This window comes from Drosophila navojoa, chromosome 2 (assembly GCF_054131105.1).
Source record: "Drosophila navojoa isolate 15081-1374.11 chromosome 2, UAZ_NAV_1.0, whole genome shotgun sequence".
NCBI classification, from domain to species: Eukaryota; Metazoa; Arthropoda; class Insecta; order Diptera; family Drosophilidae; genus Drosophila; species Drosophila navojoa.
In genome coordinates this window covers 16,897,625-16,923,314 of record NC_142890.1, presented here as the reverse complement: position 1 = coordinate 16,923,314, position 25,690 = coordinate 16,897,625, and the positions used below count along the sequence as shown (strand labels likewise).

The 25,690-nt window shown below is 40.4% G+C and overlaps 5 protein-coding genes and 2 long non-coding RNA genes across 9 annotated transcripts; 5 read left to right on the top strand and 2 right to left on the bottom strand.

The window, feature by feature from the left end:
* Window positions 1-3,610: 3,610 nt before the first annotated feature.
* Window positions 3,611-4,798, top strand: LOC108659713 (glandular kallikrein-10). The gene is made up of 3 exons (XM_018112761.3): window positions 3,611-3,705; window positions 3,757-4,433; window positions 4,501-4,798. The coding sequence occupies exons 1-3, from the start codon at window positions 3,624-3,626 to the stop codon at window positions 4,654-4,656; spliced, it is 915 nt and encodes a 304-aa protein (XP_017968250.2). The 5' UTR covers window positions 3,611-3,623; the 3' UTR covers window positions 4,657-4,798.
* A 4,841-nt stretch (window positions 4,799-9,639) lies between these two features.
* Window positions 9,640-15,504, bottom strand: LOC108659710 (FAM172 family protein homolog CG10038). 3 transcript variants are annotated; one of them, XM_018112758.3, is made up of 5 exons: window positions 15,353-15,504; window positions 15,183-15,287; window positions 14,823-15,126; window positions 14,441-14,699; window positions 13,575-14,385 (listed from the first exon to the last, which is right to left on the bottom strand). In XM_018112758.3, the coding sequence occupies exons 2-5, from the start codon at window positions 15,256-15,258 to the stop codon at window positions 14,089-14,091; spliced, it is 936 nt and encodes a 311-aa protein (XP_017968247.1). In that variant the 5' UTR covers window positions 15,259-15,287; window positions 15,353-15,504; the 3' UTR covers window positions 13,575-14,088. The 3 variants fall into 3 exon arrangements, with proteins under 3 accessions (XP_089121450.1, XP_017968247.1, XP_089121449.1); XM_089265324.1 differs by lacking the exons at window positions 13,575-14,385; window positions 15,353-15,504 and adding an exon at window positions 9,640-9,989 and having other exon boundaries at window positions 15,183-15,346; XM_089265323.1 differs by lacking the exon at window positions 15,353-15,504 and having other exon boundaries at window positions 15,183-15,346.
* Window positions 11,979-12,821, top strand: LOC149092200 (uncharacterized). The gene is made up of 2 exons (XR_016196184.1): window positions 11,979-12,440; window positions 12,516-12,821. It is a non-coding gene; the product is annotated as an uncharacterized LOC149092200 (long non-coding RNA).
* A 420-nt stretch (window positions 15,505-15,924) lies between the features above and the next one.
* On the top strand, window positions 15,925-17,568 carry LOC149092199 (uncharacterized). Its single transcript, XR_016197701.1, has 2 exons — window positions 15,925-16,630; window positions 16,717-17,568. It is a non-coding gene; the product is annotated as an uncharacterized LOC149092199 (long non-coding RNA).
* A 1,371-nt stretch (window positions 17,569-18,939) lies between these two features.
* Window positions 18,940-22,432, top strand: LOC108659708 (apyrase). Its single transcript, XM_089256199.1, has 2 exons — window positions 18,940-20,038; window positions 20,095-22,432. The coding sequence occupies exons 1-2, from the start codon at window positions 19,092-19,094 to the stop codon at window positions 20,390-20,392; spliced, it is 1,245 nt and encodes a 414-aa protein (XP_089112325.1). The 5' UTR covers window positions 18,940-19,091; the 3' UTR covers window positions 20,393-22,432.
* On the bottom strand, window positions 21,163-23,440 carry Exd2 (Exonuclease 3'-5' domain-containing 2). Its single transcript, XM_018112751.3, has 3 exons — window positions 22,946-23,440; window positions 21,724-22,887; window positions 21,163-21,669 (listed from the first exon to the last, which is right to left on the bottom strand). The coding sequence occupies exons 1-3, from the start codon at window positions 23,143-23,145 to the stop codon at window positions 21,246-21,248; spliced, it is 1,788 nt and encodes a 595-aa protein (XP_017968240.1). The 5' UTR covers window positions 23,146-23,440; the 3' UTR covers window positions 21,163-21,245.
* Window positions 23,441-23,540: 100 nt separating this feature from the next.
* On the top strand, window positions 23,541-25,400 carry LOC108659709 (solute carrier family 35 member G1). The gene has a single exon (XM_089256200.1). The coding sequence runs from the start codon at window positions 23,910-23,912 to the stop codon at window positions 24,954-24,956; it is 1,047 nt and encodes a 348-aa protein (XP_089112326.1). The 5' UTR covers window positions 23,541-23,909; the 3' UTR covers window positions 24,957-25,400.
* The last annotated feature ends 290 nt before the right edge of the window (window positions 25,401-25,690 follow it).

Sequence of the window (25,690 nt, the reverse complement as noted above, 5' to 3'; positions counted from 1 at the left end):
GTGGTTGACAAGGATCAGCGCCGACGCCTTATTTGTGTTCATGCTCATTGCACAGCCACAGCCACAACCACAGCCACAACCACAGCCACAACCACAGCCACAACCACAGCCGAGCCCACTCCACGTTAACCAACTGCTGCTGCTGCCCTTGGGCAATGGGTGGACCAAGCTCTAACAAGCGGGTGTTGGCCACGTTGCAGCCCAGTTGGCAAGGGAACTTGGGCTGCTGTTGCCGCCGGCTGCCGACATGTGCACACGTATTGTTCTTGTAAATCATTGATTAATTCCTACTCTTTTTGCATATGATTATTTAAAGTTGCCAGCCGAGATTCTCATTCTGATTCAGATTCATATTCAGATTCCAATAGAATTTGCCGGAGTCAGGCACAATTAAATTATGTCCACAGCCCTTGGAAAAACCCAATGTAAGGGAAAAGCAACTGTTGATGTGCTAAATACTAAATACTCTAACAATGTAAATGTATATGTATACGTGTATGTCAGTTTGCTGAGACGATCTTTGCATGGATTAGCATTCATTTATATATCTGTGTGTGAGTACTCAAATCGATCGTTTATGTAAAACTCAATTCTGCAGTAAATCCCGTACAATAGAGTAGTGTTCCTTCCGAAGTGAGTATTATTATAAGTAGTATTCTAAGTATTCTCAAGATCCATTAAAATGGTATTTCATAGAATATTGTTTTATATTGTTGAAGTGGGCTATAATTACTTCTACATACATCCAATTCCCACTACAGGAGACTTGAGCTATTATAATATTAATTACAATTCTAAATAACAATTTCATATAGCAACTCCTTTCATACTTATCATTAAAAGCCTGCAAAGTGACTAAACTCATTTAAATATGTATTTAATGAGCTTTAATATCATCCAGAATTCAACTTATCTATTAATCTAACATATTTCTTTCTGATCAGCTCGTGACATCCTTAGCTTTCAAATGAAAATACTTTCAGTTAGGGCATACAGTGCGTCATGATATAACACATGTTCGTACAACCCTTTGTTATCAAGAATCCAATTCCACGCTGGGATATGAGATGCACACGCTTCCCTGACACTCTGACATTCTGGTCTGGCATCAGGCAAATGTCACGCATGTCACGAGGCCCAAACAATGACCAGATATAATCAGAATGTCTTGCAGGACTACATATCCTGACACTTTAGCAGTTTCTTTAGAAGAAATGTGGAAAATGTGGAAACTCGCAGAAGTGAAAACTTGCATATCTGTTGTCCAAGTTTCTGCTGCATTGTGCAAACTTTTTGTGCACCAACTTTGAGCTTAAGAGTTTTCATCGAGTAGTTGACACTAGTTGGACTAGAAGCAGTATGGGTATATCATATATATATCTATAGAGTAAGAGAGAGATACAGATAGACAGCTCTCATAAGTGGAGCACACCAAGACCAGCAAATGGCCTGCGCTTCCGCACAATTAGTTCGTTCCAATTGTGCCCCTTCGGGTGTCTCCAGGAATATTTAAGAGTGTAAGAAAAAAGGAAAACCATTTTCTGAGCTAGCAATTTACAAGGTGTTAGACTTAAGAGATGGAAGCGGCACTAGCTGGTGGGCTGGATGGGGGGTTGGGGGTAGGAAGCGACAGGGTAGCTGTTCTCGGCAGACAAAAACAAATCACTTAGCCTTAATGGCTTATGAAGGCAGCGCATTTAACCAAAAACCTCAAGCAGTTAAGCGAAACGACAGTGGGCGTCTGCAGCAAGCCAAGCAAAGGCAGCACAAGCAGGAGAAGGAGGCGCTGCAGCAATAGAAGCTGTCAAATGGTTGTCTTTACACACAAACGCACACACACATACACACACACACAGAGGAAAGTGGAACATTGCACGCTGCTGACGCTGCAGGCGCTGGGTATGCGAGAGAGAGAGAGAGTGAGAGAGAGAGAGAGAGAGTGTGTGTGCAAAATGAGATGTGAGAACTGAGACCTGGGACTGGGTCTTCAGCTCGCATAATGGGCGACCCAATTAGGCAAAGTGAGTGTTGGTGTGTAATGCATATGAACCATAAAACAATTGAACAATGCGCTGACAACAATTAACAAACAGCCGCAAAGACAATCGAAAGGATAAAGACCCGAGAGCCTGAAAGCAGCAGGAAGTCAAATATTTATGTGGAGACGCAAGTACCTGCATGAGTATAAGTAATGCGAGCGTCAGCAAAAGAACAACCACAGTGTAATTTTCTCCCAATTATGTATTCAGCAAGTCGTTGAATTGGTCTCCGTTAGCCTTACAGGCCTCATTCCCCTTTGATTAGCTAAAAGCTATAGATCCTACGGCAGGCATATGCCTGGCCGATAAATTTCTCACAGCTGTCTGTCATTTGTTTATTAGATTTGTCAATGCAACAGTTTTTTGTCCAGCACATCCCCCCGGGCGAGCCATCCAAATCATCGGAATTGCAAATAGATTGAGCACAAAAAACTCTTGTCCGGCACAAATGCCGGGTGTCACATGCAGGCGATGCGTATAAATTAGAGAATGCCACCGAGTGGCCATTGTGTGTGGCATCTTAAATGTCAAAAGTGACACCCCTCGCCCTTGCACCCTGCACCCTGCACCCTGCACCCTCGCCTTTGCCAAGTGCACCTGAAGCGCTTCAACTTTGACTCAAACCGCCGGCGAAACAATAAATTTCCCTTTGGAAGCCATTGACTAAGGACAAAGAGGAGGCGCAGCTTCCAACCTGACCAAAGCCCTTACATATCACACACACACACTCGTGCACACACTTGCTTCCCATTTGGGGGCTGGGCAAGAAAAATGATGACCACAATGCCCTGGCAACTGGACGCACGGCTGAACATAAGGGCATAAAAAAAGGAGAACCGTTAAGGAACAACTTCTGGGCTAATAAAACACAAAAAAAAAAAAGAAGAAACGCAAAAATCAAAAGGCAAAAACTAAGGGAAAAGCCTGCGGAAAAACCTGTTCCAAATGCATTTGGCCATTATGTGCTAGTTGGAGGGTGTTTAAGCGGAAAAGGTAAGTGAAGCTGGCGGCCCTGCCTGGGCGGGGGCCGGGCTTTTAGTCAATATCTCAGGGTATGCTGCAATTTTTCTTCATTTTTTTGGCTTTTGTCACCCAGCATGGAGCTCAGGCGGAAGTTAAGCTGTTGTTTATGTGTCATCGTAAATCATGTTCAATGTACACGAAACAATTCCACGTAAGTGGATAATGGCAACGCTCACAGGCTAGTCCAAGTTAGTTTTATGCTGTCGATGAAAATTTAGTTCCTTGAAAGCTGAACCGACACTGTTGCACACAGCAGTAAATATGATATTCAAAAGGTTGAGAAAAAGCTCAGCGGAGTTTTAGGAGAACGGATAAGAAGAACCAGATGGAACCCAAAGGAAAAATGTATCCGGCGATGAAAGAGTACTTCACTTCACCAAGATAAATATGTTCAAAGTAAAGTAAGAGCAGGCTAAATGGGTTGCCTGTCAATTTAAGAGCCATATCGAAATAATATTTACCACAGTCTTATGTATATCTAATGAAATAATGACCGATTTGTTCTGCCTAAAATATATAAGACATCATATTGTATTTAAGAGCCTCATATTGCTATCGACCATGAAGAGGCACAGTTTTGTTATTCCACTTTACATTTTGCCTATATTTATTGGGACTCGAGCGGAGGTGCCTAACAGCAAAGGTATACAAACTAGCCAAAGCTAAAACATTGTATAATCCACTTCTTCTTTAGCTATACTCGATCAACTGATCTCAAGTGATGAACCCAAAGCCTTGGCAGAAACTAATTTTAAAAAATTTGTGAGCACCAGCAGTCCCCATAGTTCAACATCCTCTGCGAGTCCCCTCAACTCAACAGGGACAATCTCAGCGGGATCCCCGAATTCAACAATAGCATATCCATTCGTAGCATCATTGCAAATCAAAAAGGAAAAGTTTATGCATCTCTGTGGCGCTACAATATTGAGTGCCAACTTCGTATTGACGGCGGCCCATTGCTTTCTGAAATACCCCAAGCTGAAGCCCAAAAATTATCTCGTGGCCGCCGGCACCAATCGACTGTTCACTAGAAAAACAAAACACTTTTATGTTAGCAGTTTGAGAAAATATCCCAATTTCAAGCCCCTGAAGGGCCACGATATTGCACTGCTGAAGCTAGCAACGCCCATACCGATAGACAATGTTCGATTCGCAGCCTTAGACTTTCGGGATACCACTAGGAAGCCCAGCAATGTGAATACTCTGCTCATCGGCTGGGGTCGCACCAAGCCAGGCGTACCAAAGGACCTAGAAACCGTCGCCTTCCGCACCATAAAAGATGAAGAGTGCCTTGTTAGTCATAGATTTAAGTTTTTCACTGATTCAGAAATTTGTGCGATCCACACAACGGGAATTCGTGGAGCCTGTGATGTGCGTATTTATATGGGAGGTGCGACTGTCGGAATTTCTAATGTCAAACGAATATGATTCCTTCCAGGGCGACTCGGGTGCACCTCTAATAGACGTGAAGAAGCACAAGCTCTTTGGCCTGCTCTCGTATTCACGCAAGCCCTGCGAGCCGCACAAGGTATACGCCTTTACGCGAATCAGCCCCTATGTTAGCTGGATCAAGGAGCAAATGGGGACTATGTAATAGCAAGTCAAATAAGAATAAGAAACGCACTAAATAAGTTTCTCAGTGTCTATTCGGCTTAATGTATGCAGTCAAATTCCCACTTGACGCTTGCCTCGTTCTTATCCCCAAATGCAAATAAAGGAAGTCACTTAAAAAATTATGCCGCCCACTTTGGCAAGTGCCACGGGATATGCAGAGATGAAAATGTGTTAATGTGCCGGGCCGCAACGCTTTTAGAATTCATGTCAGTTTTATAAGGTAACAGATTCACGCGCGATTGTCACTCACGCTGATTTCCGCAACAGGCCCCCAGAGAGGACCCCCGTCGCCCCACTCAAGTCCGTGAGAATGAAGGCGTGCCCCAACCAGGCGCAGGCAATACAAATGACAGTTACGTGTGCGGGTATTCCATTTCTGTTAACTGCCTTTTTTATTGCATACCCTGTACTGTAAGCAGATAGACAGGGCATATTGGTTGCTAAGGCATGAAAATAGGCAAATTGGAGATGATTTAATTTGTATTTACTTTGAATAAAAATTGAGCTCTCGGTAATATTAAAAGGGGTTACAAGTGCTCAATATATTTAAAGAAAAAGTCAACTTTCTCTCTTATTTTTCAAAATATTTACTTATGCTGACACAGCTGCACTCTGCCCATTGTTGACATTGTTTCTGAACAGAGTTCAAGGCACAAGTCATTGATATATTTACTTATCTGAAGTCATATATACTGGAGATAGTTAACTGCCGTCGCAGTACAATTTAAGCAATTGTGAAATGAGGACGCGACTTCTTTGGGCCTTAATGACCATTATCCTTGCCTGGAGCTGCAGCTCTGCTGGCGCCTACAGACTGCTGGACTCACTGGACGAACCTTCGGAAAGCTGTCCAGCGGGCAGATTGAGCGCACAGCATAAGACATATTACAAAGTGGGTAAATTGAACGAGGCGCACGATAAGCAAACTTGCGGCATATCCGACCAGCGCCACAAACCACTGCGACTGCTGCTGCGCATCTTCAGCATCAGGAGATTGGAGCCGCAAAACGTAATACCCGGACATCATGTGGAGCGCAGAGCTGGGCTCTTCAGAGACCCTCGACATATAGAGAAGCCCAGACGAAAATTGATTCTGATTTTAAACGAAAAGCCCCATGATATGCATCCAGGCAATGCTCGTTTCATGTAACATATTTCTCATATTTATAGTCCATCGAGTTTTTGATTAGTTTTAAGTGCTTATAATTAAAGAAGTTTCCTAGAACACATGCGACTAGGTTTGGCCATAAATTAAAAGCATTTTGCTGTCGCAAAGGATTAGGCCATCAAAGAAAGGGACTTCAAGCTGAAATATCTTTAAGAGAGTTTTGCCAATAAATAATAAGACTCACATATGCGCAGCTTTGGGCTGTGACATAAAAAGCTTCCATGGCACTTGATTGCGGTTGCACAACCACCCAGACACCCACCCACCTAGCCAGCTAGTCAGCCGGCGTGCACAAAGCCACTCGCATAAAAAATGATGTTATATGCATGACCCTAAATTAATCTAGCGAAACCTTTTCCCTTTGCAACGAGAGCCCCAACTCTGCTCTGGCCCGGATACATCAAAGCCACTGAAGTATGACAGAAACGAAGCTATTTGAATATCCACGTAAATGTCATATGCGAACAAATTAAATTTGGCTTATGACCAGCTCAGCAACAGAGTCGAACAGACTGAGAAAGATAAATAAAGAGAAAAGAGTGCGAGTGAGTGGGAGAGGGAGAGAGGGAGAATGGGGGAGTTTGCTGCAGCTTTTTTATGTCGAGATCGTAAAGAAGTGGTCCTTGGCCATTTGTATATATCATAATTTAAAATATTTCTTCTTTTTTTGTGCCATAAAATGGTTCATTACGGCCTTCAAGTACCTAAATAAAATACAGATTAGGTAAATATTATAACTGATCTATAAAAAGTACTACATCAGAGACTTCCTTTTTTAAGTTTATATAACTCGATTTCATATAAGAGAATTTTTATCCTAAGAGAACTTTTATCTCTTTATACCCTGTTTTATATTTTACATTTTATTTGTATTTTTTTTTTTTACATTTTTTTAGAAGACTTTCAGATAAAAAAGAAGTGCTGAAAACTAGCTGCGCAATATGTCGCTTGCAGCGAATCGAAATTATGCAAAACAAAAGTAAGAAATAGAATTTCATTTGAAATTCAAAATTCTTGGCGCAACAAGACGTTGGCAGACTGTCGCAATGGGAGACTCATTCGCATGCAGTTGGCGTGCCGCAAAGTGGATATTGATATTTTGTTCTTAAATTTTGTTATTTATGTGGACACGCTTCAGCACCCAGTCGCAGCCCCAGCCCCAGCCACAGCCCCAGACTCAGTTCCAGCCCCAACCCCTGCTCAAATACATACATATATTTATATATTCCATATAAGCAAAACAGAAGTTTACAATTTGCACAGTCGAGCGACATTTTTGCCAAGTTGTGCAAATTTAACGCGACATTGTGTGAGTGCCTGGCCTACTACCACACCCGCCGGCCCTTGCCCTTGCCCTTGCTCTTGCCTTCTGCAACTTTTTTTCTCTTTTTTAAGGGGGGCCGTGGGCGTGGCTATGTCCGCCCTGGGTCCCTGGGTCTTGTCATGCCCATTGACATGCATGTCGTGTGCCAGAGCAGAGGCCGCCGCTTAACTTTGACAGACCAAACCAAATAACCCGCCCTCGCACCCCACTTCGCAGCTTTTCCAAAAATTTTGCCATAAATTTCGCAACGTTTTCGACACATTCGAGAAGTTGTTTCTAGCAACCACTTGAATTTTTCAATTGTCACAAATTTATTCTAATACAGCGTGAAATTTATGAGTGACAAATTGAATTTGAAAATTGAGTAATATTTTTACTTTAACATGGGGCCAGATAAACTTGAGAGAAGAAAAAAAAAAGTAAAAAATAAATATTTTATTAAAAAAAAAAAAAAAAATGCAAATATGTTTATTATATATATAATATATATTATAAAAATATATTATTACTTGTTTTTATTTTTTATTTTTTATTTATTTATATAATTATTTTTATATGAATTCAACAAAGTATTTCTATAAATTGAATATTTATAAAAATGTATTATAATTTTCAGTATTATTTTAGAAATTCTTTTAGCCAAAATATATTAAAGACTCGTTCTACTTTATTCATTCAACTGCACGAATGTGTTTGATTGATGATTGTTTTCTGACCAACGCCCGCCTGGGCAGCCACAAAAGCAAATCACATAGTTGGGCCCATGTCAGAGTGATTCGATATGGATTGGTTTGGCCGCAGGACATTTGTGGGCACTAGGCACTGTAGTGGTCGTAGCATATCAGACTGGCTTAAGGATATGCGCGTGTTTTATATTGTTTCAAATGGACCACAACACTAAACACTCCATAAATAAAACCATTAGAGGCGCCATTAAGTGTGGGTGGGGTAAAAGAAATAATATTCAAGTGAAGCAATTTTTTGTTTATCATTTTTATGTGCGCCCTGAGTATGTGGGCGTGTGCGGGAGTGTGTGTGTGTGTATGTGTGTGTTTGACATACGCAATCATATAAATCTTAATGTTTATAAATCACTTCGTATTGCTATGCCCCAGGGTCACTTTTTTACGATAAGGCAAACTTAAGGGAAACTAAATGCCTGAAATTGTTGAATTCACTCGATTCTAAGATATCTAGAAATGGATCAAAAATCAAGTAGAGCTACTTTACAAGAATAGACATATTGAGAGCTTCCATAAGCTAGTACATAAAATAGACTTGGCAGCAGAGTGGTATATCATTATGATTTTAAGTACGATGAACCAAAAGAAAAATATTTCTTTTGCTTAAAGTGAGATTTTCAGCTCGATTTCTCAAGAGATTGTTCTGTGGCATTTTTAATATGCAAATAATTTGATGGCCAAATGGCTGCCAACTGTGACCCAAGCCACAGATGACAATGCCCAACGCCCTCTGCAAAAGAAACATGCGAAATCTATTCAAGAGTCAAGTTGACAACAATGCAACGAGGCCTACCGTGGCACTTGCCATGCCAAGAAGCAGGAACAGGATGTGACCATGGCATCTGGTTCGGGATCTGGATCTCTCCCCGCCGCCTCACCATTTGAATATGACACACAGATGACAGCTGCTCCAGCTCGGCTCGGCTCGGATTCGTACTCTTCCCGGCTCTGGGGTGGCCGCTGATGATGCGTGCCCATTGTGCGCATTTGACGTTTGGTTTATTAATCAGTTTGGCCTGCGGCCAGGCCAGACTATGCCAGGGCAGGGCAGGGCAGGGCTAGGGCCAGGGCCAAGCACAACCAAACGCCGTCACAATTTTCTACAAATGAATAATTTTTGTGCAACACACACAAAAAAAAAAAAGAAAATGAAATAAAAGGCAAAGTCAAAAAGCAGCCGCCGCACAAGGACTGGCCACGAAGCTCAGTTTATATTTTTGTGGCGCAGCTCGCATTTTAATTTCTCACAAAAGAAAAATAAAGTCAAACAAATGTCAGTCGCGTGTTAATCAACTGTAAATAAATGGCGCAAAGATTAGAGAGAAATGCAAAAAAAAGGCCCGTTAGGGATGCTGCACATGGAGCAGGCTAGCAGATGCCCTGTAATCACGATTCTTATCCTTCGACAACTTAGAATCTTTTCAATAGACGATTCCATATATATATAAATATATATTTTTTATAGTATATATATAAAATATATTTTATATTATTAATTGTTGCCAAGATATACATTTGAAAAAACTTTTTAAAATTTAAAAAAAAAATACATAAATTTAAATAAATTATATAATAAATATGAAAGCCTTTTTATTACATTTTAACGCTCAACCCAAATGTCTTCAACTTTTACAGGGTATATAAATCACATACTGTGAAAAAAAAACCTACGACAGTCCTGAAAATACCGTACGCAAAACACATAAAAAATGGGGTGTGATGAAGGCTAAAAAAAAATATAAAATAAAAAACCCAAACAAATCTGAAAAAAATCGGCTTCGAGAATACACTTAATGGTTTTTTAAATGTTTTTTAAATGCGCGTGAAAAATCTGTCACTCGAAAAGCAAACAAAGAAAAAAAAAGTCGAAACTCGGCAAACTTCAAAAGCTTAAAGTTGCCGCAACATTTCCTGTTTTTCGGGGATATCCCATGCAAATTAGCTATAGGAAAAGTTCTTATCATGAATCCAAGGCGCGTTGTTATTGCCTGACACCCACTAAATCCGTCGCCCGGCCCGAACTCGAGTGCCCAATGCAGCAGAGGCGAAGCCATAGCCATGGCCACACCCAGCAACGCCTACAATAAATAAATAAATGCTCAGACAGTGTCCTCTTCGAGGCGTTGCCCTGGGGGCAGGAGATGGGAGCGTGGGGGGCTGCTTGCTGGTGTTGATGATACTATTATCTTATATCGCGGCCGGGTTGATGGCAAGGACTCGCCGGCTGTCAGTGGCCGCGGCCAAGCACTTCAATAGTCCTTTTACAATTCATAGATATACGCACTTAGATAGTCGGCTGGGAAAAATCGTTTTATTGGCTTTCGAGGTCCTTTTTGTCGCCTCAGCCGCCCACCAACAACAACAACAGCAACAAGGACACATAAACCGCAAATAAGTTTAACATTGTACAACATTTACATTCCGGCAAGTGGCAGAGGTTTCCCTTTCATTATTGTATTTGCTGTGATTTGTGTGGCTTTGTGGCGGGCAGCGCTTGAATTTTAAAATGCCCAGCACAGTGGGGCAAACAGTGCAGCAGCACGAGAAAATTTAAGGTTAATTTTCTGAATATATTCGTAGTGCTGTTGAGATGAAAAAGTTTATATAGAATCATTTAAACGCAACTTTAATATTATGAAATAAGTAAATATTATTTATATGTACATATATAAACGAGATATATGTAGTAAGTGTAACTATAATTTTAGAATATTCTCTATTGAAGCATGACTACTTCAGACACACATATTCACTTTTTTTTACTTTCTTTTTATTTATTTATATTATTTTATTTTTTTTTTTTAATAAATACCCAGTATATTCTGATATATTCTTTCTTTTTATCTTCTACAGCTATTATTTTTTTATCTATTTATTTTTTTTTATTTAAGTACTCAATGTCATTAAGTGTAATTCAATGAAAACTATCAAAAATTTTTAAATAGAAATTTAGTTTATTTCATAGCGAATTTCGCACACTAAACGTCCAGTCTACTCCACTGTGCCACCTCTGAGCGGTTGTCAAGTAAAAGGGGTGCAAATGATGCAATTTGTAAAATTGCGTGTTCTTTCTTGAGCCCCTGGGCAAAGTGTGGGCATGGCTATAAGACGACACAATGCTATCTAATCTTATTTGATATTATTTTTGCGTTAAAGTTGCATTTCAGCGCGCTTTCAAGACGGAGTCTTGGGCGCCATTGTTCAGGCGAACGGAAATCTAACAAATTGCCTTTAATGTAACGAGTCGTGTCTTTAAAGTTGAAAACAAGCGTTTTTAATGACATTTAACAGGAAATGCCAGCAAACGCATCAATCATTTGTCAGCCATAAAAATTCGCTACACATGAGCATTAAATTGTAAAAAAAAAAAAATAGTCCTGAAAAAGCGAAAGAGAAAGAGAGAGAAAAAAGAAAAAATCCTAATGGTTCTTTGTAAATATGACCTTGTAAGTTATGAGGCACGGCGGGGCGCCCTTTTAGCCAAAAAGCCACGAGTCGAGGTTCAACAACGGTCACTCCGGAGAGTTTGGCACAAGCCAGAGCCAGCATCCACTTGTGGCTCAGTGGTTGAGGGCGGTGGGTGGCGTGGGCTCAATTGGTTCGCCAACCGCCTACGCCTGCTGTGTGCGAGAGAGAGAGAGAGAGGGAGTCGAGTGCGTGCGCGCTCATATGTGAACATTTATTGGAAAACATTATTATTTATGACTTTTTGAATGACATCGCTTGAACTTTTTCAAGCAATAAAGTCCAGGCACAATAACAACGGATATTGCGGCGGGACTTCAATTTTTTATATCCGTTATTTAAAATTGCATTTTCTATAGAGAATTGCGAGTTTCTATTTTAATTTTGATTTATGAAGATATTCATTAGAAATTAGGCATGTAAGATGATGTTATAAGAAAAAGACCGAATGCTTATCATTCATCATTTCAGTACAGCTAATATATTCTGTGTAATTTGTTTGATTTTCTTGCTCCTAACACAAGTAAACCGATTCCAAAAGACAAAACAAATTTGTTTCTTAAGCCCAAAGCTCAATCTAAAATGAAAATCTTTATACAAGCAACCTCACAGGCTCGATATCAACACGCTGAAGGGTTATATCCCAGACTCCGCGGCAGTCAAGAGCTCCTTCGCCATGTGAAGGACGTAACATATATGTGCACGCTTTAAGATCTTATCAAATAACCATGAAAACAAAAATGATTATTTTAAGTAATTGCCAGCTATTGTTAGCGAAAAAGGGAACCTTTTCTTAAGGCGGGCATTGCTGGCCCTCATTTAAACTGAAACTGTGACTTTTCCTTTTATTTACTGTATGTGGGAAGCTCGTCTCTTATTTACTGCTGCCAGAGAGAGAGGGAAGCTATTGTGTATGTATGAGTGAGATATGTACATGCTCCAGGCGCATGACCCATTCCTGAACCCACACAAAACACTGCCAGCTTTGGATACGAAGGATACACGAACTCTCGCACTCCGACTAAACTAATGCCATCCTCGTCTAACCTCGTATCGCTGTGTGGGTGAGTCAAAGTGTAGATAGCTGCCTGCCATAGGACGACAACGAAGTGAACGATGTCGACTCCCCGTACATATAGAATGTCCTAAGGTGGAGCAGAAGCCATGACTGCGGCCATGACAGCGATAATGTATACAAGCCAAGCGGAAGACGGGTATAGCTATACAGTGGGAAGTGGGATGGAGTGAGAGAGGGAGGGAGGGAGCAACATTTGTAGGGTTGCCGTTGCTACGGTCCCACCCACCCGGACCAGACCCAACCAAATGATTGCTGTTGTCTGCAGCTCTCTCTCTCTCACTCACTCACTTTGCCTTCTTATTGCCTGCTTTTGCTTTGTGGGTATTAAGTTTTAGGCTTAATACTAAAGATAAACGTCTTTTACTAACAGCACTTATCGAGTTACTACTTAGGGGACTTATCTTTGTTAACTGAATTTTCTTAGTACGTAATAATTATAAAAATAATGAAAAATCAGATTTAAGTAAATGGTTAGTGTTAAACATAAAAGGGGCTTCGATTTACTTTTACTTTTATCTTTGCAATACAAAATTCTCTCTTTATTAGAAATATATAATTAGTAATTTTATATATATATATATCTTATATATACTACAGGAATATAAGTTAAAAGGCTTTACAGCATTCGACAATTTATTAAGTTTTCGCTTCAAAATTACTAAATCATCAACAAAATCCCTCTTAAAATCGTTTTGTGGAAAATTAAAAAATAGTTCAAGATATGGAAAATTCATCAAATTTAATGAATTTCTCAAACAACAATCTGTTTAAATTAATAAATATGGAACTAAATTATATTCATCATCTAAGGATCATAAATAAATTACAAGTTTCGGTTTAATATACAACTTGATTTTGAGGAAAAAAGAAATGCTGCTCACAATTATTATTATCTTAGCAGATTTATAACAGTGTAAATATGATCAGTTAATTTTATAATTCTCATTTTATTTTTAATTATAAATTTCATTCGTATTTCTAAAACCAACTTTAACTATATGCACTTATAATATGTGTATAAAAACCGCAGCCTAAAATCTGTGCGTATGCAATGAGAGTTCCAATCTTTAAGCCCAACAAATTCACAAGGGACAATTTTTTATGACGCACTTTATTAAACGACATGATGTGGTATGCGTAAGGTTTACGTAAGTGTGCGGGGTAGCTGGGAAATGCCGGCGCCATAGCCAAACAAGATGTGTTTTTTTTTTGGTAGCAACCCCAACAGCTAGATTGTGTTCTTATCGAGCTAACAACTTTAAGCATTGACCGTGGGGACGTGGGTCAGTTGTTTTTTAGCTGCTTGTTGACTGGACGGACATCTGAAACACTTTTGTTTTATCGTGAACGATGATACATCAGCCATCAAGTTGATTAACTCACATGGAATGTGCCAAAGTGCCGAAAATCAAATTAAATTGCCTTGATGCGAGTGTTTGTGACATATCGAAGTGGGCTATGAGGGAGTTTTGTTATGGGATGCTGCTACTCCGTTTGATTTATGCATTGCAAATCGATAGTTTGTGTTGGTCCTTAGGGTAAAGGGATAAGTGTCATATGCACAAAGATGGTGGCATGATGTACATGACATATGAAAATTTGATGGCATGCGTAACAAGTTGACACTAGGCGGCTTAGGACTGCTTGGTCTTTAGATACTTCTGGTGCTTTAGCTCTAGGAACTTAAACACAGACTCGATAGCTGCAGAGGAGGTCCATTCGTGTTCCGGATGTCCAGCCGATACACAAGTTAAATTCTTTTCCTTATCGCCATGTGTTAGATCCGTATCGAGTGGCTCAGTGCTGGAGACCCAATTGCAGGTTACATCCAGAAAGTATTTCTGACAGCTAGCGGGCGCATGACCCACTGTGCCATCGGTTAGCGCAATGGCAAATACTTTTTCTTTAAAGAACTTCGTAAACTTCTCCGCCTGCCACAAATACAGTATTACTATAATGCCTGTTTTGGACAACTTCTTCACTTACCAAAGCCTTACACACGGAGCCGCCAAAGCTGTGGGCCACTATGGCCACACTCTCGGGCTGCGAGGGCATGATGATATGCTCCCATACGTAAGCGGCATGACTCATTGAATTGTCTAAGCCCTTGATAGGCGTGCGCTTGCCATTTATAATGCGAGTGGTATCATTCGTATTCGTTACGAGTATATCATAACCCAGCTTCTGGGCGCGTTGTATATATGGCAGCTGTGTGCCGTGCTCCAGAGAGTTGTTTATAATCAATCTAAAGAAAAACAATGGGTTCAGGGTACAATAAATAAATAAATATTAGATCACAAATGAGCAGCAGTGAGAAAAAATTAGCTAGTCAAAAAAATACACCCATGTACATATATTTAGCACCTACCTTCTTGCCCATTGGCCGGCCAGCACATACCCGCTGCCATGGATGAGCACAAGCAGCTTCTTCGACTGGGCCAGAGGTTGCGGCTGTGTGAATACGAATGTGGAACGCTCAATGGGCTCTCCAATGGGTATATAAGTTCTCTTTAATCCATTCTTCTCCAGTAGCTCATATACTATATCGGGTATCTGATTCGCTAGTTGCTCGTAATGCTCTTGATTTGTAGCTGGATTGTCGCTGATCTTAAATTCATAAGGCAGATCACCGGGCTTTCCGCTGGCTACGTCTATTTTTCGGAGCTCGCCAGCTACATAAGCATATGTGTGAGTGTCTGACACCAACTGTAATAATTTTCAAAATCACCTTCATTGAATGCGTATCCAAATTCCCGCAAACGTGCAATGGCTTCCTGGCTGCTGTTTGTACATGGTTCCGACATAGTCCTGCTGTGACGACTATGGATAGCGGCTAAAGTAATAGATTTTATGTATTTAAAGCGCCGCCACATACTTTATGTAATTAATGTTACTTACTTAATAAAAACCTACATTTATTCACCAAAAGACCGGCGCAATTGACAGCATCGATACTAATTTCAGCTGTTCATAACCTGGCATCTCTGTGGCGGCCTATCGATAAGTGCATTTTTCTTTTATCAATAAGTTTCATTCCGGCGCCAATATTAAATTATATTTTATTTATTTTCGTAAGCTGGTTTAATATATTTAGAAACTTAAATGGCATGCTAGTTTTTTTTATATTTACATTTTCGTACATTTTTTTTCATGGTTAAATTATCAACAAATTCATGATTTTTAAAATCAAAAGATATGTTTCCCTGTAACCACTGACTGTTGTTTGGTCAGTGCTGTAACTTTGCCAACGGCAATTTTGAAGCTAAGAGACCACATCGCCACCCTATAGAACCACTGCTGCCAATTTAGCTTTTTTCCCGTCAAATCTGGCTTTTTCCGGAGACAAATTGCGGGAAATATTTAAGAATTGCGGGAAGCGGGAATTCTGGCTTTTTTGAAAATGAATTAGGCTTTTTTCGATTTTTTTTAATACATCGATTTTTTTAATACTGAAAACATGTACATAGCATCGCGGTTGCCACTTGTAAGAAAAGTTTGGTATTTAAATCTACCATTTTCGATAAATCTGTGAAGAAGTTTGGTAAAAATATACCAAATGTGTCAAAGAGTGGCAGCTTTACGTCGTTTACGTCGATATTCACCAATATCACTACCACTGCTTTACACAAACTGTGATCACAATAAGTGGGATTTTTTCGGCTACAAATTTCGTCATGCCAAAAGAATATAAGCAAAAGTGCCGTGATGCTTGGATAAAGAGCGAAGAATTCAAGGAGTGGCTTCGCAGGGATGACACGGATGACACAAGGGTCTATTGCAGTTATTGTAAGACTACAATAACTGCAAAGCTGAGCGATCTTCGTGCTCATGCAAGCACGAAAAAACACACAAGTGCGCTGGGTGGCTTCCAGCAAAAGAATAAAATTGATTTTAGTACCTTGCCTACAAAAGCTTTGGAACAGGAAGCAGCATTGTGTCTGTTTATTGCACAGCACACAGCTATGGCACAGGTAGACCATTTGGGCAATTTATGCAGCAGCCATTTTGATAGTGCAACTGCCGGGCGAATAAAGCTTCTTCGCACAAAATGCACCAGTATTATAAAAAATGTTTTGGCGCGTCATTTTTATGAAGATTTGTGCAGTGATATAGGCGACTCTAAGTTCAGCCTTATACTCGATGAATCAACGGACATCGGCGTTACAAAACTTTTAGGTATTTATCTTAATAATTGTTTTTGTTATTTTAATATATTTAATTTCATGTATGGCATGTATGTACATATATGAATACTTATTTAGGTTTGGTAATTAAGTACTTTTCCGTTCCGCGAGGTGAATTCGTCTCAACATTTTTAAGTCTGGTTCACCTAGAATTTGGTAATGCTACTTGCATTGTTGATGGCGTTAAAAACGTGTTATTGTCATACAAATTAGATATTAAAAATTTAATTGGCATTGGTACCGATAACGCTACTGTTATGGTTGGCACAAACAGGAGTGTGTACACAGAACTGAAGAAGGAGGCTCCACAGCTAATTTTGGTAAAATGTGTTTGTCATTCTGTGCAACTTGCCGTTAGCCAAGTTTGTAGACAACATTTGCCGGAAAAACTAGAGTTTTTAATTTACGAAACCTATAATTGGTTTTGTAAAAGCTCATTTCGGCAAATGGAGTATAGTAAAATTTATAAATGCATTAATGATGATAAGGTTTGTGTGAAAATTTGCCCATATCTCTGTTATATGTTCTCGAATTTGTTTTTAACCTATGTAGTTAAATGTGAGTATTTTATTTTTCATGTGCCGGTTTGAATTCAGATTATTAACATCAAATTTTTTTTTTTATTTTTCAATATGACTTTTTTTTTTTTTTTGTCTTTCGTTTCGTTGTTGTCAAAGTATTTTCGTAAAAAAATTTTAGTTTATTTTAATTTGAACGTATAATTTTTTTTGATATATCCGAAGGCTCCATTGAAAATACCTAAAGTGAGCGACACCAGATGGCTATCCATTGAGTTAGCTGTGTCACGCATTTTGGACCAATGGGACGAGCTCAAATTGCATTTCGAATTGGCCGCGACAAAAGAAAAATGCTACAAGTCGCAAATTCTCTATGAATTATATAATGACCAAATTAATAAATTATATTTAATTTTTTTAAAACCAATTCTGTCCGACATGCAGAAAGTAAACAAGTGCTTTCAAAGCAATAAAACAAATGCCACAGAATTGCTAAACGACTTAATGTTTGCCATTAAATCGTTAAAAAATTTAATTGTTCCACCTATCAAGGAAATCGACGTATTGGAAATAGAAAACTTTGAAGAGCATGTAGAATCCGATATGTACAAAGGGTATGATTTTGAAAAGAAAATCAAGTCTTTAAATATCGATGCAGGCCTCGAACAAGAAATTCGTGCTCGCTGCTCTTCTTTTGTTATTGAACTTATCAAGCAGCTAAAGCAGAGGTAAACAATTTTTCTGATTCTTCTACCGACCGTTAAATAATTTTGATTTTATCTGCAGGCTCCCCGACAATTTTAAAATCTTAAAAAACATTGACGTTTTTTCCGTTGATAAAATTCTGTCAACTAAAAAAAAAGGAATTACAGAATTGTTGGAACACCTCCAAGTAGACAGAATAGCCGACATTGAGCGGCAGTACTATGATATTAATCTAGTTAAGTGGGAAAACGTTAATGACAGCTCCAAATTTTGGAATGAAGTCTCCAATTACAAGGATTCTGGCGGCAACCGCAGATTCCTTGACTTGGCAGCTGTTGCCCTGCAAATGTTTTCATTACCATGGTCCAACGCGGAGGTGGAACGCGTATTTAGCCAGCTTAACTTGGTAAAGTCCAAGTTAAGGAACTCAATGAGCCTAGACACAATAAACAGTATTCTTAACATAAGGTAATATTTTATTGAGAGTGAAAAGATGATACCGATATATATATTACTTTTTTATTTAATATAACACACAGATATGGTTTGCGAAGACTGGGCAAATGCTGCTATGAATACAAAGTTCCTTCAAATTATCTCCGCATGATAGGTACTAACAGATCGTACGATTCTGAAACCGAAGCTAGTCGCGAAGAATTAGATAGCATGCTGAAAATCTTGTAAATAATAAAAAAAAAAAAAAACAATCAAACCATAAAAACCGCTTTTTTTTAGGCTTTTTTGTAAAAATTTTCAGCTTTTTTTTTCGTTTCTTCCATCTAAAAACAGCTTTTTATTCTGGTAAAAAGTTGGCAGCACTGTATAGAACCAGGTTAGTGGTTCAAATGAATCTCTTAATTGAACTACTTTTAAAATTCATTACATCAGCTGTTCCACACAGGTAGCAAATTTATCCCTGCCACGTTCATTTTTGCAAAATTTAGGCCGTATTCGGTAAATAATTAAAGGTTTAAGCTCTTACATTTATGATCTCTTATATATTTTTTCAAATCTTCCAGTTAAATATAAAACGATTTGAATCGCATACAATAGTCGTTGCAGTCTCACTATCGAAAGCAAACAATCAGCTGTTTTGTTTTGTTGGCAGTAATCGATATGTCATCGTCAGCGGAATCCAAACAACAGAAACAGAAACGGACACATCGCCTCAATTTGTTGATTGCATCCACTGCCAGTTCGCTGCCACGCTGCCAAAATTCAAAGTTATAGATGCAAAAAACGGCGTACGCGTTCAGGGATTTGGAAAACTCGCCACGCACCATGCTAATGCGTGACTGGCGTACCGCCCTGCGTACGCCAAGCTATCGAATTGGCAATCGCACGGTCCGGTTTAATTATCATTTTGCATTGCTTGTGTTTTGTGCTGTGGTTCTAGTATTGCTCTTTATATACGCGCACCAAGGTAGTCGCAGCTCCTCCGATGGATACTGGCTGCGCTCTCAATATGCCAGTGAAGCCACCTCTGTGCTCGCGATAGCCTACAACTCAACGTATCCATTGACGCAACCTCTGAGCGTGCAAGGCGGCGTAATCAGCTATCGGATTGCCATGATAGCAGATCTAGATACCAGCTCGAAAGTTGTTAAGGGTGATGGCAGCACAACGTGGCGAAGTTATCTAAAGAAGGGCTATCTCACGTATCTGCCAAAGAAGCATGAGCTACAAATAAACTGGGATGCAGGCGCGCCCACAGCCTTGGAATCCTCGTTCGCACTGAAGGGACGTGGCATGGAGCTCTCCGAGCTAGTCACATTTAATGGAAAGCTGTTGAGTTTCGATGATCGAACTGGGCTTATTTACGAACTGATCAATGACAAGGTCATACCCTGGGTAATATTGCTCGACGGTAATGGCCACAATGCCAAGGGCTTCAAATCAGAGTGGGCAACGGTAAAGCAGCACACTCTGTATGTGGGCTCCATGGGCAAAGAGTGGACAACTAGTATGGGTGACTACGAAAACAATAATCCCATGTATGTGAAGGCTATCAGCATGACAGGCGAAGTGCGATCCTTAAACTGGGTGGAGAACTATAAGAAACTGCGCCTTGAATCTCTCCAGATAAGCTGGCCCGGCTACATGATACACGAGAGCTGCGTCTGGTCAGAGGTGCACCAGCGCTGGTATTTTCTGCCACGACGCTGCTCCAAGGAAAAGTAAGTCGTGTGTAATAATACTCTTTGGCATTTAATAAATGCTTTATGCTCCATAGATATAATGAAACCATGGACGAGCATATGGGATGCAATATTCTAATCTCTGCGGACGAGCACTTTAATGTTATAGAGACTGTCAAGTTGGATGCTGCCAATACGGCGCCTACTCACGGTTTTTCCAGCTTTAAATTTCTGCCCAACACACAGGACTCTATAATCGTAGCACTCAAATCGGAAGAGCTTAACGGCAAAACGTCCACCTTTGTGACGGCCTTCAGCGTGGAGGGCAAAACATTATTGCCAGAGGCACGTATTGAGACGGACTATAAATACGAGGGCTTTGAGTTTATATAGCAAAGCGTCGCTGCTGTAATATTTCGTGTATATAGTGTATTATCCGGTATATATATATATATGTTTATGTATATATATGTTAGCTTCAAGTTTATATATAGCTTAAATATTAAGTTATGTCAGTTAGGAGATGCTCTTAGACCAATGCCATAAATTATGATGTTAAAAATACTCTGTTTACAATGTGAGTAGGGTTTATTAGCTTGGAGCAATGTCTGTCCGCTTATTTCGTATTTTGTTTAAAACAAAATTACAAATTTAGTTAATTCTTAAATATAATTTTTGTGAATCACTGACGTGGCGCGAAGCTAAGGTGCCTAAATTACTAGCATCGAAAAAATCTGATTTATTATTGCTTTTCAAAAATGTTTATTGTCTTGTAAAGATAAAAATTATATTCCTAATTGATGTAGGTATTGCGATGCATCAAAGATTCTGACTAGGTTTCAAATTTCAATTAAATAGTAACCACTTTTTGTAAAATAGGTTTTTATAACTTCTTAAATTAAATTTATTGTATAGGAATATGAAAAATATCTTAAAAAATAATGTCTTAAAGACCTTTTTATCACAGAACATTTTGTAACTAATCTTAATTAAGTTAAACCACTATTAATATATTTTAATAGATCGATTGCTCCTAGCCTAGTGACATATATAGATAATATATTAAGTTTGACCGTTGTACGTAAACAGAGTATTGTGCAGTCGGTGTGCACGCGACTGCAAAATCATCTTTCTTGTTTTGACATGAATTTGGAATCTTGTAATTTATACGTAGCGAAAGCCAATTTATAATTTATTTGAATACAATACGTACAAAACATATACAAAAACAAAAACTATCACACTGTTACGATCTAGCTATATTCTTTACACTAATTACTGATTCTAGACCTGCCACAACCAAATCTTCATTGTCGATGCGCCCTTCGCTGGCACGCACCTCTAAGCGATTGGCATTATGATTGACATTCCATAGTTTGGGCAAAAATTTGGGCTGCATAGTGTGTAAAAAGTGTTCCCGCCACAAACGCTCCAGCTCGACGAGACCACCGAGCTTATCGCGATATACCTGGACGACCTTCTTGCCGTGCTGGCAGTAATCTTCGTTGGCCACACGGCAATCCAATTTAGCGGCCTTCTGCAACAGCTCTGGGGTTATCTCAGTGACATCTGTATAGTAATCCAAAATGGTCTTCTGTAACTGTGTTACCTTCTGGCTGGGCATACGATCGCTCTGCATTAGCAGAGCCTTCCCAGCTAACTTCACGTTTCTGAAAAGGATTACGCATTAGGGGGGCAAGCGGATCGCAATGATCGATACCAACCTTAGCTGCTGATCATCATGGTACTTGGAGACGCCCTCGCCATGGCCGAATGGTGCCTCGCAGGTCATTGCGAGCTTATTACGTATCTTGTTGTCCGATATATTGCTCAATTGGTGGCAGCTGGGACAGAGCAGGAGTATGTCGTGGGATGTGTGTGATTTCATAACAACCGGAAAATGTTTGCGATATTCGCGTGGCACGACATTCTTTCGTATATAGGCATCTCGACGTCCGCATACAACGCATTGATTCTCCTTGGGCGTCTGATAGTAGCGGCCCACGTCTCCGACAGCTCGACCTGCCGGCTCGAAATTCAAGCGCACTGTGAACGGCTGCTCGCTGACCTGAGTGCCTAGATTCTGGTTCAAATACCAAGAGGCCTTGCGACGATCAATAGTGCAGAGCAGCTCGCCATCGGGCGCCTCCAGCACGCAATTGTCATAGAAAGCCTTGGACTGAGTGCCCAGATTGCGAACTTGCTGCTGTTGCGGCTGCTGCTGCTGCGACTGCTGATGCTTCTTGTTGCGCTTGTGCTTAGACTTGCCTGTTAGTGGATGTGAGGGAGTGTCTGTCGATAGGGTCTTGCCGAGGCCAGAGACAAAGCCTTTAGTAAAATCTACATCTAGAAATGGCTCAATTTTTGGGCGCAACTGCTCGAATTTCGGAGCACGCCAGTCCCAAAAGGTACGGGGTTCCAGATCTTTGGATAGCTTCTGAAAAATAGCAACAGCGGCCAGTGCATCATTGGCGGCATAATTAAGCTGTGCGGAATCCAGTTGTGGAGCCTCCCAGTTGGAGCAGGCCAGACGCCAATTCTTGTCGAGCACTGTATTGAGATGAGTTTGTGATAGCTTGCCTAGGCCCTCGGCCTGGTGCCCAGCCATGACGGCCATGTAGCGCAAATCAAAGGTGCTGGCAACGCCAACACCATAATCATGCGATAGCTTCATAGCGTCGTCTTGTGGTGCGACGCCTACCTTCAGCACGGCATCATCCTCGAGCAATTCACGCAAATCTTTAGGTATTTGCTTCATGCAGCACAAGCGAAATAGGGCGCAGAGGCCCTTGTGGGAGCTCAGCTGCAGCAGAGCAACAGGTCGACGTGTGCCGCCAACAGTAATCCATTCACAATCAAAGCCAATCACTTTAAATGACTCGCAATGGCTGCAGGTATGTGGAAGCATATTTTCATATAATATTATTTCAATTTACTCTTACTTACCTCTTAAGTTCATTCAGAATGCGCTGTGACTCGTTAACCGAGCTGATAACTTCAATGCGTTTATGCTGTAGCTGAAAGGGACTGCGTCCCAATACGCCCCAAATCGATTGCCTGTGCCGCACGAGCACATAGGCCAGGCCCAGACTAGCGGCGAGCAGGGCCCAGCGCTTGGTGTTGGTGTTAACGGTTTGGTTGCTCATGACTAAGTTGAACTCGAAAAGTGTTGATGAAATTACCAAATATATCGAAATTACAATAAACTACGCCCCCGATTGACCGATAAAGAATGTTAACGCAGCCTACTCGCCGTGCCGCCCAAAAAAAATTTAAATGATATATACAATTGTTTTTTCATAAGGAGCCACGATTTTTGCCTCGCATGCTTTGATGCTAAATAATTTTTAAAATCAAAGTTTAACTAGAGTACTTCGGCCTTTCTATTATGTCACGAACTGAACTTATACATTTTCGTATGTAGTTTAAGTAATCGATAACAGTTTGTTTTTCTGTTCAGTTGATTAGCATTTGTTCGTTGGGCATTCAAGTAGGTTGGCAGCCTTATTAACAGACACTGACTGTTAACACTAACCAGCTCTCTGGTTAGTGCTGTTAACCTACTGCGCGCCCAGCTGTTAATTAATTTATAATATAGTGCGAGCCCAAATCAAATGATTGTGTATGAAAAAATATATATAAACTTAATTAATAAAAACTATTAATCTCGGAAAAACGCAATCAGTCATGTTAAGTTAAGAAATGTTGTATTTTCGCAGCCGTAGCTGCATGCTTCCAAGAACACTGCTGTCCAATTGAAAAATCGATTTTTCCAGCGCAATCCAATACAAAAAAAGGTAACATAATTCAATAACGGTACTTTGTGACGCTTCGTCTCTAACCTTTAAAATGTTTGCAGAATGTGCCAGTAAATCGAAAAGTAGTTTAGTTTAAATAAGAAAGCGGTAAAATGCCAGAGAATTTGGAACTGCACCAATTTGAGGACGGAACGCGCGCGGGAGATATATCAAATCAATGGCTGGAACAGATTAAAACGCGCGTAAATTGCCCGTATTTGGGAATAATACTCGCTACGCTCTCTTCGCTGTTCTTCTCGCTGTGCTCGGTGATTGTCAAGGGCCTGGTCGATGTCAATCCCATGGAATTGGCCTCGTTCCGCTTTGTGGGCGTTCTCCTGCCCACCATCCCAATACTCATCTATACCAAGCAGCCAGTATTCCCGGAGGGCAAACGTGTCATCCTGCTGCTGCGCTGCTTCATGGGCACCACGGGCCTGATGCTCAGCTTCTATGCGTTTCGGCACATGCCCCTGGCCGATGCCAGCGTCATCATCTTCTCCACACCTGTGTTCGTTGCGATCTTCGCAAGGGCTTTCCTCAAGGAGCCGTGCACCCTCTTCAATGTGCTGACCATCAATATTACGCTTCTTGGCGTGGTGCTAATCACTCGGCCACCGTTGGTCTTTGGCGAAGCGACGCCGGATCTGGACAGTGAAAAGTATACGGATAAAACATATGATATCTGGGGACCAGTCGCTGCCATATCCTCGACGCTTTTCGGTGCCAATGTCTATATATTGCTGCGTGCTCTGAAGAATCTTCACTTCTCTGTGATTATGACGAACTTTGGAGCTATTGCCCTCATATACACTCTGATTGTGTGCGGCGCGATTGGCGCCGTCTGCTGGCCGAGCTGTGGACGGGATCGCTGGCTCGTCGTCATCCTGGGCATCTTCAGTTTCTTGGGCCAGATCCTGTTGACGCTCTCACTGCAGGTGGAGCAGGCCGGTCCAGTGGCCATTGCACGCTGTGCCGATATCGTGTTCGCCTTCATCTGGCAAATCCTCTTCTTTGGCGAGGCGCCCAACGGTTATTCCTTGTGCGGCGCCCTGATGGTCGTCAGCTCCGTGATTCTGACGGCCATGAAGAAATGGGCGATGGCCTTGCCCCGAGAGTCGTCCCTGCGTAAGCGTTTGCGTCTCATACTGATGGAGTAGACCAAAATAGTTGCTGTAGTTGTAGTGGTTCATGGAATGCTTTAGTTATTTTAGTGGTTTCTCAAATCGTTTCAAATCAAACACACATTTGGGCATCGGGGAACAATGCTCAACCAACTACGATACGAATAACTAATTCATATACACGACTTAGACTTTGGATTATTGATAGAGCTCAGCTTAGTACTTAAAGAAATTGACGCATTATATAAATATCCACATCTTTTACGTACATATATATATATAGGCATAAAGTTTTAAAGTTCGAGCGTGATACTCATACCATCAACAAATATTCATACATATGACTATGATATATATACATAAATCTAATGGTTTAGTTTAGCCAAATTCACTGAGTTGTTGTTTTGTACATTGTTATACATGCTTATACTAAAATATTTCGACAAAATCTTATTAATAAATACTAATTTGAAAAGATAAGTCCGTTAATTGGAGTTTTGATTTCTAGTCGTTGTGCCTTCATGAGATTTCCCCATAGAGGGCGCTATGCGACAACAGCTGTGCGAATTTCGATACTGCCTATTCGATTCGTGTTTCATGTTTTGGGTACATTTTAAGTACCCAATATTTACATGCGGTTAACATAGCGAAACTTAATGCAGTTTCTGCCGCCACTGGCTATTTCAGCTGAGCATGTGCATTAAAGAAATAGAATAGGAAGCTTATATTCAAAACAACATCTATAGAAGGTATGCAGCGGCAACAGATGT

Excerpts from the sequence above, each read along its gene's own strand:
- LOC108659710 (XM_089265323.1), bottom strand. The coding sequence starts at position 15,327 with ATGTGGCGGCGCTTTAAATACATAAAATCTATTACTTTAGCCGCTATC. Across the intron at positions 15,127-15,182 it reads TGGATACGCATTCAATGAAG|CTGGCGAGCTCCGAAAAATA; the intron begins GTGATTTTGAAA and ends ATGCTTATGTAG. Across the intron at positions 14,700-14,822 it reads GCCGGCCAATGGGCAAGAAG|ATTGATTATAAACAACTCTC; the intron begins GTAGGTGCTAAA and ends GTTTTTCTTTAG.
- LOC108659709 (XM_089256200.1), top strand. The coding sequence starts at position 23,910 with ATGCCAGAGAATTTGGAACTGCACCAATTTGAGGACGGAACGCGCGCG.
- LOC108659713 (XM_018112761.3), top strand. The coding sequence starts at position 3,624 with ATGAAGAGGCACAGTTTTGTTATTCCACTTTACATTTTGCCTATATTT. Across the intron at positions 3,706-3,756 it reads GGAGGTGCCTAACAGCAAAG|CTATACTCGATCAACTGATC; the intron begins GTATACAAACTA and ends CTTCTTCTTTAG. Across the intron at positions 4,434-4,500 it reads GAATTCGTGGAGCCTGTGAT|GGCGACTCGGGTGCACCTCT; the intron begins GTGCGTATTTAT and ends GATTCCTTCCAG.
- LOC108659708 (XM_089256199.1), top strand. The coding sequence starts at position 19,092 with ATGCAAAAAACGGCGTACGCGTTCAGGGATTTGGAAAACTCGCCACGC. Across the intron at positions 20,039-20,094 it reads CGACGCTGCTCCAAGGAAAA|ATATAATGAAACCATGGACG; the intron begins GTAAGTCGTGTG and ends TATGCTCCATAG.
- Exd2 (XM_018112751.3), bottom strand. The coding sequence starts at position 23,145 with ATGAGCAACCAAACCGTTAACACCAACACCAAGCGCTGGGCCCTGCTC. Across the intron at positions 22,888-22,945 it reads ATTCTGAATGAACTTAAGAG|CCATTGCGAGTCATTTAAAG; the intron begins GTAAGTAAGAGT and ends ACATACCTGCAG. Across the intron at positions 21,670-21,723 it reads CATGATGATCAGCAGCTAAG|AAACGTGAAGTTAGCTGGGA; the intron begins GTTGGTATCGAT and ends AATCCTTTTCAG.